Consider the following 11,748-nt stretch of genomic DNA (forward strand, 5'->3'; position numbering starts at 1 on the left):
TCCTTTGTCTAAGCAGAATGAAATCAGTTTTAAAGTTTAAATGGTACTGAAGGCTACGTGAGCTATGAATGACTGAAAGACAATGTGATGATTTATTAGTTGGACGTGCTGCTAGACCTTTTTTGGATACGTTTTTAGATCCAAAAGTTTTTTTTTAAACATGGGAGCTTCAATTTAAAACAGCTACCTTGGAGTTTGGAGGGAAGCTGTAATCCTTCCTTTAGCCCGAACACACAACTGTAACATTGCATAGAGCAACTTTTCATCTTTAGAGCAGATTCATAAATTAAAGAAGTTATTGTGTTCTAAAAGATTGAGCAATCATAGAAAGGAGATTGCAAGATAAGGTCAAATAGAATATACTTTTTACTCCTCTTTCCCAAATGCATTAAAATATCAGAGAGACAAAATATACTATGGCTAATACTCACAGTTTCTTGGCCTTGTAAGAATCAGCAAACTCCCTGACACTGCGGAGCGAGGCCAGGTCGCACATCATGGCTTCCACCCTTGCTTTGTGCTGTAGAGAAAGGAAACACAAAGATATGATTTTAAAAAAACAGCAGCATCAAAAATCAACATTGTCATAACCATTATCTCAAGGTTGTTTTACAAAATCAAACTGTCAGCATCATTTGTCTTCATAACCAAAATTTGGCAAAAAAGGAACAGACCAACAAACACAATTCCAGGTTAAAGTGATAAAAAGGTCAAATCACTCTGTTGAAAATGTTAATCAAACATTTGTTTTCTCCTCTTGAGATCTCTTCCTTATTTTCATTATCAAAAGTTTTTTTAGGGAAGACTTTTATAATCTCAAACAAGGCTGTAAGGATAAAGGATGCTGTGTACTGATATTAAGCCATTTCCGGACAATTTGCTGAATTGTCTTCTCTAATTTTGGAATATATAAATAAAATTGACTTGACAACTTTCTTTCAGCCTAGTAAAAAAAAATGTGTAAGAATGCTGACACGTGGTCACAATCCTGTACGTTCTCTGCACAATTGTGTGTGTGTGCGTGTGTGTGTGTGTGCGTGCGTGTGCGTGTGTGTGCGTTCGTGTGGCACATCTTTGCACACCATATGTTAGGAGACAGGGTGAGGATAGGAGAGGAGAAAAGAAAGATAAATGACTTAAGAAGTGAATGCATAGCTGCATTTACACACTGAGGAAGACGGACTAAATATGCATCATGCTCTCCATCCCACTGTAGCGTCTCTGCTGCGGGGCCAAGGCCTCAAGGAGCATATCTTTTAAATAAGAGTCCATGGCTTTTTTTGTTTTGGATAAAGCATGTGAACTTAGACTTTCTCCCCCTTCTCTACATCTTAATCAGTGCAGGCCCTCTCAACAGACAAACCTGGTTCAATCTCTCTACAACATATGAGCTCACGTGGGATGTGATGTGCAGGCGCGTGCAGCGTGAACCGAAGTGGAGCGTGTTCCGTTTAAAATAACGGCCCATTAGACTCATCCCTCATGCAGGAGAGGGGAAAGGATTGAGATATAGCTCCCAGGACTCCCAGCTGGGCTCTGGGTTCAGCAGCACCAGGTATTCCTGATGCTGCCTCTCCCCTTCGTCCTGCCCACAATCCCTGAGGAACGCAGTCAGCTCACATTACCCCCGGAACAGCGTTCCGCGTTTCGCTCTCCATCCGCCGCCACTACCACGGCTGCTGCTGCGCCCCTATCAGCCTCCCCCCGATCAGATCTCCAGTCTGTGTGCGTCATATGTGAATGTCTCTCTCCTCTGCCTGTCTGTCTCCGCAGAGTTAAGCGTACATGACACTCACAGCAAGGACGCTCCATGGAGCAGTGAGCACAAAGAAAACAAGAAAGGGTTAAGAGTGCCTTCTGATGGAAATGAGATTCTTCAGGCATTTTACAGACACCTTAACTGCTCCAGGGCGTATTTATACATGCATACACAGACACACGCGCACACACACACACACACACACACACACACACACACACACACACACACACACACACACTGTGAGCACAGAGAGTGTTTGTTATGGAGGGAGATGTATCTGAAGAAGTGTGTTAGCCTGGATGTTTCCAATCCATCAGCAGGCCTCTAACTAGCGATGCCGCAGCTAATTGCTCCTAATGACCTCATAGGCACAGGCGCACACATGCACGCACACACACACAAAGTGGCACATGTACTGTAAAGGAAAAAGAAGTTGAGCCAACTGGTGACCATAAAACACTGGCCTGTCAAACTGTGTGTGTGTGTGTGTGTGTGTTTGTGTGTGTGTGTGTGTGTGTGTTTCTCAGACCCAGAGTTTGTGAGCTCAGCCTTCATAGAGGAGTCTGCAGAAAACAACCCGATAGGGGACGACGACAAAATCTACTTCTTCTTCACGGAGGTGGCCAAAGAGTACGACCTCTACACCAAAGTCAAAGTCCCCAGGGTGGCACGAGTCTGCAAGGTAACCCATCGCGATTAAATTGAGTGATACATTGACCGATTGACTGATAGATCAATTGCCTAATTTCTCGTCTTCTCCCACTGTCTGTTCAGTCTGATGTGGGAGGGATGAAGACCCTGCAGCGGCGCTGGACCACTTTCCTCAAGGCGCAGCTGGTGTGTGAGGACAGACCGACCGGGCAGCGCTACAACATCCTCACTGACGTCTTCACCACGCAACACACTCCGGGAGACCCCAGCAGCACTCAGTTCTACGGACTGTTCACCTCCCAGTGGTAAGCTGAGGAGCAGGCAGGGGAAAACAGAGCTTCTTTTAACTTTTAATTTCATTTATGTAATTGATTATGTATTTTTTCATTTTAGGTTGCGTCATTGACAATTAACTGCCAGCTATTAAAGGAGGGAAAGAATATTTTTTAGGGAGGCAGAGTGAGCAGAGATTGCAGTGTTTCCTGTCTTTATGCTAAGCTAAGCTAACTGTCTCCTGCCTGTAGTTTCTTATTGAATGTACAGTGTGAGAAACATTCTCAGATAACTCTCACTAAGAAATGGAAAGTGTTTTTCCCAAAATGTCAACTATTCTTTTCATATCAAACAACTTAATTTAACCTTTTCCCTCCAAATGTAACAGAAGCATGGCCTAAAATGTGAACATTTATTTGTCTTCTTCATAGGGAGCATGAGGAGTTGTCAGCAGTGTGTGTTTTCAGTCTGGCTGAAATCAGCAAAGTGATGGACGGCCCTTTTAAAGAGCTGAAGAAGACCTGCGACTGGATAAACCCTGAACCTGTCCCCACACCAAGACCTGGACAGGTACTAAACTGTTCAACCACACAACTACTGCATATGTACTATCAGCACCTCTACTTCATAAAATACCTTTCATTATATACAAATAACTCAGACTTTTTCTATCCTTCCCTCTACATTTGTTAGTGTCTGAACAACGCTTTGAAGGCCGAGGGCTACGAGTCCTCCCTGAAACTTCCCGACAAGGTGTTGACTTTTGTGAGGGACCACCCGCTGATGGAGAACAGCGTTACTGCAGCACCTCTACTGGTCCGCAAGGGAGTCAGATACACCAAGCTGGCTGTAACGCAGATGGGAGGCGGAGAAAGGCAGAAGGGAGCAGTGCTGCACCTCGGAACAGGTGAGGAGAGGGAGGCAGGGTTCAGAAGAAAGGAGGGAGTAAAAAAGACAAAAGCGTGAAGAAATGAACTCAAAACTCTGTGTTTGTGTGCTGCAGATCGAGGGGAGCTCCACCGGGTGGCGGTAGTGGGACAGAACGCCACCTTGCTGCAGGAGATTCCTCTGTTCAGCTCACAGGAGCCCGTCAACAACATCTTACTGCACCAGGTATTGGCACAGTTCTTCACACACATGCTGCATATTTCCATCTGCTCTGTTTTGCAGCTCAGTGGTTCTGTAATGTCTCCATGTGTTTGCAGGGTCTGGCTCTGGTGGGCAGCCCCCTGTCTCTGGCTCGGGTCCAGGCTGAAGGCTGCACTCTGTACTCCGACTGTAAAGAGTGTGCCAGAGCCAGAGGGCTGGGCTGTGATTGGAGCACAGAGGAGGCCGCCTGCAGGCCCACCACTGCAGAGTGAGTACTGCTGGAATATAAAACTGGAAACCTTCCAAATGTAAAAATAAAGGCAGACAGCAGCAGTATTGGGTTGGAAAGTGGTTTGGTTATGTGTACAAAATTACCAGTTTTCTGTGTGTCCAGGCCTGGTCCAGGTGATGTGGTTGACAACGCTTTGAGAAAGTGTGATAAAGAGGAGGGTAAGCGTGATTTCATTTTTTATTCAAAAAGCTATAATGTAATTTTGGCAAAGATAACAATAGAAATAGTGCAAAAATGTTTCAAGCCTGTGTAACATTAACATATTCTCCTTGTGTGTTTCTCTTCTGCTCCCTGCGTGCCGTCTCCTCCAGGGCGTTGCAGTCCTTCCATGAGGGAGTTGCGAGTGTCTCTTGGTCTGCGTCTCCTGTTGCCATGTGTCCAGCTGTCTCCCAGGCCCTGCAGCTGGGAGCACCCCCCCCACAGACACACCCGGCAGCACAACTCTGACCTGGAGGTGACGGTCACGGAGGAGAGCCTCGGAGACTACATTTGCACCTGCCAGGTACACAGGCAAAACATACGTTTATTCAAAACTTAGCTTTGCATATTTAGCCTGTTAAATTTGAATCCTGCTATAAGACTCCCAGTTAACTGCAAACTGCAGAGTTTAAAAGTACCTGTTTTAACTGTTTGCGAGATTAAAACAGTCATATTTTTCTGTGTCATGTTGCTATTCTCCAGGAGGCAGGGCCAGGAGTCAGAGAACTGACCCCCTGCCGCAGAGCAGCCTATCAACTGACTCGAGAAGAACCTAATGCTGGAGGAGTAGTGGTGACAGCAGGGGGGCGCCACGTGCTGGCCATCTACATCCTTTTCTTCTTTTTGGGTTTAGCGTTTGGTGCGTTCCTCCTCTACTTCTTGACCCGTCGGCGCAGCATTGTCCACCAGGGTCACCACCTGCCGGATAATTCGCTGTCGTCAGAGAAGGGGCGGGACTTGCTGGGCTCCTCGGCCACGCCCCAGTCCCCGAGCAGCGCCAGCCTGCTGTCCGATGGATTCAGGCTGACGGAAAAACGCAACGGGACGGTGACCTCCAACACGACCACAACGCTCCTCAGCAACAATGGGAATGGTGGTCACCATGGCAATAGTTACAGCGGCACCCTGATCAGCCCCAGCAATGGCCACGGGAACTCCCTGTACTCCAACTGCAACACCAGCAACAGTGGACTGAAGCTCGCCTCTGAAATTTTAGCTGCAGATTTGCTGGATGGAAGGACGGGGGAGAGGGGGAGTCTGGGGACGAGGGAGTCTGGGGATGAGGTGGATGAGGGGCTGGGGGACGCGTTGGGGGATGGAATAAAAGGACTAGAGGAGGAGATAGCAAGCTTTCCCATGTTTAAATTACCAGCACCACTGGCTCAGTGTGAAGAAAGCTCAATATGAAAGGTTGATGTAAAAGTTGATGCGCCATTTAGCATCCTCAAAAAAAACTGAACTGTCCCAGGACGGATGCAAAATGGCTACTGCTAAATGCCTTTAAACGGGAGCTGTGGCATGAAGAGAGACTACAGAGATATATGAGAAATATACGATACGTTTATTAAGCATGTGCGGGAGAAACCAGTGTTGTGAGGCGTTCAGGATGAGAGCCACAGCTGAAAAATGTGTCATAATATAAAATGTAAATACGAAGAGTCCAAGCTGATTGTGATGTCGCGCAATTTAAATGTTTAAAAAAAATCAAAGATGAAGTGTCTACACGTGTAGACATTGAAAAGCCATATTGTTTTCTCCTTTACTCCTGTTGTTGTTTGCTCTCTCATTCTCCTGACACTTTGAATCTCTCAGCACCTCTGTCTCTTTCTCTGTGTTTCTGCTCCTCTCTCTGACACACCGCTGAGCCACAGACTGTCCCGTCATGCAGCATCAATCCTGGGCTTCAGGCAGAGCGATGTGGCTGTCAGAGAGCAGAGAACCGTGGAGAGAGTCCTTCAGACGGACTCCAGTGACGGGGCTGTCCCTGCCTGCACTGCCACACAGCTCAGCAGGACGATACGTGTCAGTGTGGAAATCTCAACATGCAAGAAACTGACAGGTGACATGTCTCTGTTCACCTTCACAGCTACTGGAACATGTGAATGTGAAATGTATTTCAGCCTCACGGGATGGACCTTGCCACCATCACCTTGTTTTGTGAGTGTGGAACTTAAAAGATGTATTGTTTTTGTCATGTTGTTTTGTAATAAAGCATAAAAAAGTGTCTGGTTGTGGGTGTGCTTCTCTTACCCCCCTCCACCCAGAAATCAAACATGTAAGCATTCTTCAAGTGTGTGTAAAGTAGCTCTGACTGAGTGTGTGTACCTTTATTAAGATATATAATACATTGATCCTTAAGTACAGTTCCATTGATATTACATTTCCTTTAAGTTTGACATTTTGGTTGAGACTTATTGATGTACTATGATTTTTATCTCATGACCATTTTTATAAAAAAAAATCAAACATACTAGACTTCATTCCATCCATGGTGTCTTTTTTTGTTTCATTTCTTCCTCTGTTTGTTTTCCCGCCATTGTAATTGTCTGCCCCACCCTGGCTTGTTCCACCTGTGCTTCATGTCAATGAGGCTTTTGTGTATTTAGAATTAGTTTCCTCACTTTCTGTATCATTTTGTCATCACTTCCTGTATTATTTCCCTTGTTGTTTCACCATGTCCTAGTTATCTCCCTGTCTTTTGATTTTCTAGTTTTTAACTATTGTGGATTTGCTTATTTGTTACCCACCTCCTGGCATGCTTTTTCTTTAATCCTAACCCCTAACAATAATTCCCAAGACTTTTGTGCAAAGACAAATGCCTTTAAATAACCACAATGCTTATAATAACTTAAATTGACGTGGTTGAGTATTTGTCATGTCCTTAACAGATTGTTCTTTGCTCAGCAGTGAGTTAGTGGTCATGATGTCCTCTCAACCATCCAGCAGTTCTCTAGGCCTTTTGTAGCCGAACATCCTGAAGTCCTCCTCATAGAGCTCGTACAGCTTCCTCCTGTCTTCTAGGGGCACTGCGCTGAACCAGTCTAACAGAAAAGCAGGTGTGGTCATGTTTTCATAGGAAGGAGGGAACTGGATGTCGTCCTGCAGCATTAGGATCTTCAGCAGCTGTGAGGCGTCCTGCTGAAGAGTCTCCTGATGGCCCACAAAATCATACCTGGCAGGTCAAACAAACTCAGGTCAAACCACAGCATTGTTTTGTGTTGACATTGCATTCATTTGTAATATGCGTCCCAGGGTTCTTGTATTTATTTCAGTCTCAGCCGCAGCAATAAGTAATTGTCTTGTTGAAATGTGTCCCTCCTGTGATTCCCTATTTGAACACAATTCTAAATCATTGAAGTGTATATTCACAAAGCTATAGGGAAAACCTCAAGATTGAAACAACATCAACAAGGCTTGACTTAATTGGTTTTCAATGAAGTCCATTCAGAGACAAATCCTTAAAAGTCAGACATTAAATAATACATTCATAATGAATAACAATCATCTGACCTGCAAATTGTTTCTTGTATGCTGAGGGTCTTAAACAAACTCTAAGAAGAAATATTGTGTTATTTTTTTACTGTCTGGACTTAAACCCAATGTCAATGTTATTCCCTCTGTGATGTCTTGTAGCTGTGAGAGTCAAATTCTGCATCTGGAATAGTTATCCCAACTATATTTGAATTTATTTGATGTCTTTTAAAGAGAGAGAGTGTGGTTTTTAGCATAAATTCTATAAGGTGTTTCATTATTATATTTGGGCATTGGTCTTTGTTTAATATAGTATTATTAATTTGTGATAAATTTTGGATTTGATTAGGTGGTTCATGGGTATCGACGGCACTTAAAGGTCACCTATTATGCAAAATCCACTTTTTCATGTCTCTTCTACATCAACATGTGTCCCCTCTGCGTTAAGAGATTCTGAAAGTTTCAGGAAAAAAGATTCTCTCTCTTTTTGTCCTGATCCATTGATATAAAAACCTGTCTGAAAATGAGCTGATCGGAATTTGGCAACTTCGTAATGCTATAATGGTTTTTTTGGGTTGTGTAACCATTAGCCAATCACCAACCAAGGTACCCCCCCCCCCCCCCACCTTATCACCTGAATCTCCTCCTAGAGCACCATTGTGTTCTTTTTAACCAAATCTCTCTCAGAGGGGCGTGGGGAGGGGCTCCTTATTTTCATCTAAAGTAACAGACAGAGCTGAAACAGAGGGGATTATGGGATAATAGGGGACCTTTAAAGCTCCATGTGTACTTTGTGTATAAAGTAGTTCCTCCATAGATCACTTTACATGTCCAGAAACAGACATTAATGAACGTACTTTATGAGACATGGGTGGCACATGCGGTGCATCTGCCTCCAGTGGGGCTCAAACGGCTCCTTCCTCTCCGTCAGAGGGTCCAGCAGGTACTGGATGAAGTTCTGAAAGGAGACCCTCATCCCGGATGTGTTGGCCTCGTCCACACTCTGTGGAGGGTCAGGCTGGTTTGCATACAGGCGCAGAATGTGCCGGCCATATTGTTGGTAGAAGTACTCATTGTGTTGCCAGAACTTGTTTCTGTAAGCGGAGATGAGACGCACAAATGGGTCCCGGACATACAGGAACTTTGTGTAGTGCTTCAGCTTGGCCTGTAGGAAAGAAAAAAGTTAAAGCTTCCTGGTTGTAACCGTTAGACACTTTTGATGTGTCATTGTGTGGACTGACCTTCATCTCTGGTCTTGGGAAGCTGTTCAGGAGAGGCAGAGTGTTGGGGAGATGGACTAAATCAGGAGAAATCGAGACAGGGTCAGGATACGGCTCGTCCTGGGTCAAGGAAAACATCACTCTCTTCCAGTTGGTGCACGCCACCTGGTATAAATCAGAAATCCTTTATTCTGCAGCAGTGGGGAAATGTAAGGTGTGACAGCAGCAAATGTACAGTGCAAATAAAAGGCAAGAGGAAAAAGAGTAGATACTGTATAATAACAAAAAAGGCAAGCACATGTTAATAAAATGATATGCAAATAAGTACACCATGGAAAAATTAAGTAGCAGTATGTTAGCGAACATATGAAACTTGTAGGAGCCGGACAAATTGCAGATAAATTTGAAACAAATTTGAAAATAAAGCGTAAATTGCACGAGCAGTGGCTTTGCAAAACAGTTTTCATATGTACAGCCAGTGTTGTTGCACATCAGTGATATTAGTGTCTTTGTTAATATGGTTATCCAGCAGATTAAAAAAAAAGGACAAGGATCTACACGCTATAGTAGAAGGGTAAATAATTGTTAATAAGATTACTGAAACTGAATTTAGTTTAGGTGGAAAAATCTCAGCTCTCAGGCTGCCATGTTTTCGAGTCTTGTGTAACCAGCAGATATCCTGGTTTAAATGTGCCACGTTTTATAAGCTTAAAAGAATAAGGTGGAGTAAAGGGGCGATGTCTACGAGAGGATTATTTATCGGTTTAGAGATTGAATTTCTGTCTTTGCATTCCACCTTTTTTGCTCTTCTCACTTAAATGTACCTGCTTGCAACAGGACATAACGTTTAAATTAGATATACGTTATTCATCCCAAATTGGGAACTTGTTTTGTCACAGCAGCATCTTAACAGGCATTACACATGAGTTAAAAACATTTACAAATAAAAATAGAAATAATAAACCAAACAGTATGAGATAATGTCTTGTATCTAAATAATACACAATATAAAATGTATCCAATAAGTTAGAATACTCTAAAATAGACCAATCTACTACTATTATAAACATAGAATACAGTATACATTGGAAAAGTGTGCAAAGTAGTTTATTTTATTTAATTTAGATGCAGTGAGTTAGTGTTAATAACATATGTCCATATTTTTCAGAGTTATTGAAAGGAACCTGCTTAATTGGTTCACTGCACAGACACAGTGAGTGCATTGAGCCTCAGTTAGTACCATAAGGGTGTATTGTGCGTGTCACCTTGGGAATGTAACAGTAGATGATGCCGTGTTTGTCGTCCACAATGAGGTTCTCCAGCTCTTTGTCTCTGACGTCTTCTAAACGGTGGTTGAATGTCTCTTTGTCCCCGCCACATGTTTCTCTCAGCAGCTGCTTCCTCAGCTCCTGCGTCTCATGGATCCTCTCCTCTGGAATAAGAGCAAAATGTTTGTTTTAGTGTTAATGTGAGCCACAATTATCCAAAAGCAAGCACTATGGGGTGAGGTCGCAGCGCCAACATTTATTAATCTATTCAATTGCTATTTGTCAAAGGCAGTGGAGCATGAACATAGTGTCTGGAGCAGGAAGACCAAACAGGATGCACAGCAGGAACGGTAAGAACCCCACACACACACACACACACACACACACACACACACACACACACACACACACACACACACACACACACACACACACACACACACACACACACACACACACACACACACACACACACACACACACACACACCTCGTTTTCTTTGTGACATGTCCCATTGGTAAAAGGACAACGCAATGAGAAACATGGATGCCACACATCCGAGGAGCTGCTTGAATCCTCTGTACTGTGCCATAGCAACAGGGGAGCTGTCAATGAATCAGAAACAAAAAGATTGACATTTTAGTAACACTAAATATTATGAATGATGGTAAAAGCCATTATCCCTATTTCTTCCTGATTGAATACTGTATAAATAGTGTGTAAATACCAGTCAGAGTGCTGTCTAAGACATAAAGGAAGGTGTCAAATATTTCAATTCAAAGTGCACTGGGCTCGACATTCATAAAATGTGGTTTCTAGATCTATAAAACTAATATTTGATTGTGTCCTACGGGAGGACCGAAGAAACACACATACAATTAGAACACATTTGCAAAAAGCAGCTAAGAGCTACAGAAATTCAAGGCGTCACCTCAGGAACTAACACACTTCAGTAAATACATTAAACACAACAAATCACGTCTCCTTTCACAAGACTCAGACTCTGATCAGATTAACTCACAGAGGGATGCATGAGTGGTTATAATGAATCAACTTGTTTTGATGCTGCTACAATCCATTTAAACACCACTCACCTCGCTGATAGCTGTTGAGATGAAGTGCACTGTGAGGGTCTGGTTGACTGTAAAGCAGGCGACAAGATGAAGAGGACTGTTCCTACGGAGGAGTGCTGCAGCAAATATGTATTTAACAAATCTTCATCCGGGATCTCAGGTGCATGGTTGCGGCCTTCTTTTTTTAAATCATGAATTTGTTTGTTGAAGACATGAAGGAGTGAAAAGGGATTTGAGCGGTCTCCTCGCAAAATGAAGAAAAATGACGAATATTTTTGTTATGTTGCTTTGCTCCACATTGAAATATCATGATAACAGACAGTGTTTCCCCTAGGTTTACTGCCTTGGCAGGGTGCTGCTCGGGTACCCCGAAAAAAAAATTCGGGGCACCCAGATTTTTTTGTATCCTCTGGAGCAGAGAGAGGAGCTGTGGATTATTGTTGTTGATATCGTACAGTAACAAAGTATTTTTACATTAAGTAAGGGATAATGTGCTGCGACGCGGTCATTATGGGGAAAAGAACACCGACAGGCTGATCAGGAGCCCGACGCGAAGCGGAGGGATCTAGATCGGCATGAAGGTGTTCTTTTCCCCATAATGACCAAGTCGCTGCACATTATCCCGCTTATTACAGTACATGGCCACATTCTCAACAAAGTAACGCTATGA

At 43.5% G+C, this 11,748-nt stretch overlaps 3 protein-coding genes across 3 annotated transcripts in view; 1 reads left to right on the forward strand and 2 right to left on the reverse strand.

The window, feature by feature from the left end:
* wwox (WW domain containing oxidoreductase) overlaps positions 1 to 1,477 on the reverse strand; it is a 95,282-nt gene extending 93,805 nt beyond the window's left edge. The window contains exons 1-2 of the mRNA XM_010766460.1: positions 1,397 to 1,477; positions 432 to 520 (exon numbers count right to left, since the gene is read on the reverse strand). Coding sequence (XP_010764762.1) covers positions 432 to 520; positions 1,397 to 1,477 — 170 coding nt within the window. The remainder of the gene's footprint in view (positions 1 to 431; positions 521 to 1,396) is intronic.
* Positions 1,478 to 1,564: 87 nt separating this feature from the next.
* Positions 1,565 to 6,270, forward strand: sema4f (sema domain, immunoglobulin domain (Ig), transmembrane domain (TM) and short cytoplasmic domain, (semaphorin) 4F). Its single transcript, XM_010766461.1, has 10 exons — positions 1,565 to 1,736; positions 2,290 to 2,444; positions 2,537 to 2,718; positions 3,118 to 3,256; positions 3,380 to 3,593; positions 3,690 to 3,799; positions 3,892 to 4,043; positions 4,170 to 4,225; positions 4,379 to 4,569; positions 4,749 to 6,270. Exons 1-10 carry the CDS (start codon positions 1,565 to 1,567, stop codon positions 5,451 to 5,453), a joined length of 2,076 nt encoding a protein of 691 aa, XP_010764763.1. The 3' UTR covers positions 5,454 to 6,270.
* On the reverse strand, positions 5,881 to 10,169 carry LOC104941371 (carbohydrate sulfotransferase 12-like; the record flags this gene model as incomplete). The annotated part of the gene is made up of 4 exons (XM_010766462.1): positions 5,881 to 7,218; positions 8,375 to 8,682; positions 8,759 to 8,902; positions 10,003 to 10,169. Coding segments are annotated over 4 exons (860 nt in total), but the record flags the coding sequence as incomplete, so codon positions are not given.
* Positions 10,170 to 11,748: the final 1,579 nt, after the last annotated feature.

This window comes from Notothenia coriiceps, unplaced genomic scaffold, assembly GCF_000735185.1.
Source record: "Notothenia coriiceps isolate Sejong01 unplaced genomic scaffold, NC01 NC01_scaffold00003331, whole genome shotgun sequence".
NCBI classification, from domain to species: Eukaryota; Metazoa; Chordata; class Actinopteri; order Perciformes; family Nototheniidae; genus Notothenia; species Notothenia coriiceps.

Bases quoted from the DNA above. Each gene is read 5' to 3' on its own strand.
- sema4f (XM_010766461.1), top strand. From the start codon at position 1,565: ATGCTGCCTCTCCCCTTCGTCCTGCCCACAATCCCTGAGGAACGCAGT. The intron at 3,800-3,891 runs GTATTGGCACAG...ATGTGTTTGCAG, and splicing joins ACAACATCTTACTGCACCAG to GGTCTGGCTCTGGTGGGCAG. The intron at 4,570-4,748 runs GTACACAGGCAA...GCTATTCTCCAG, and splicing joins ACTACATTTGCACCTGCCAG to GAGGCAGGGCCAGGAGTCAG.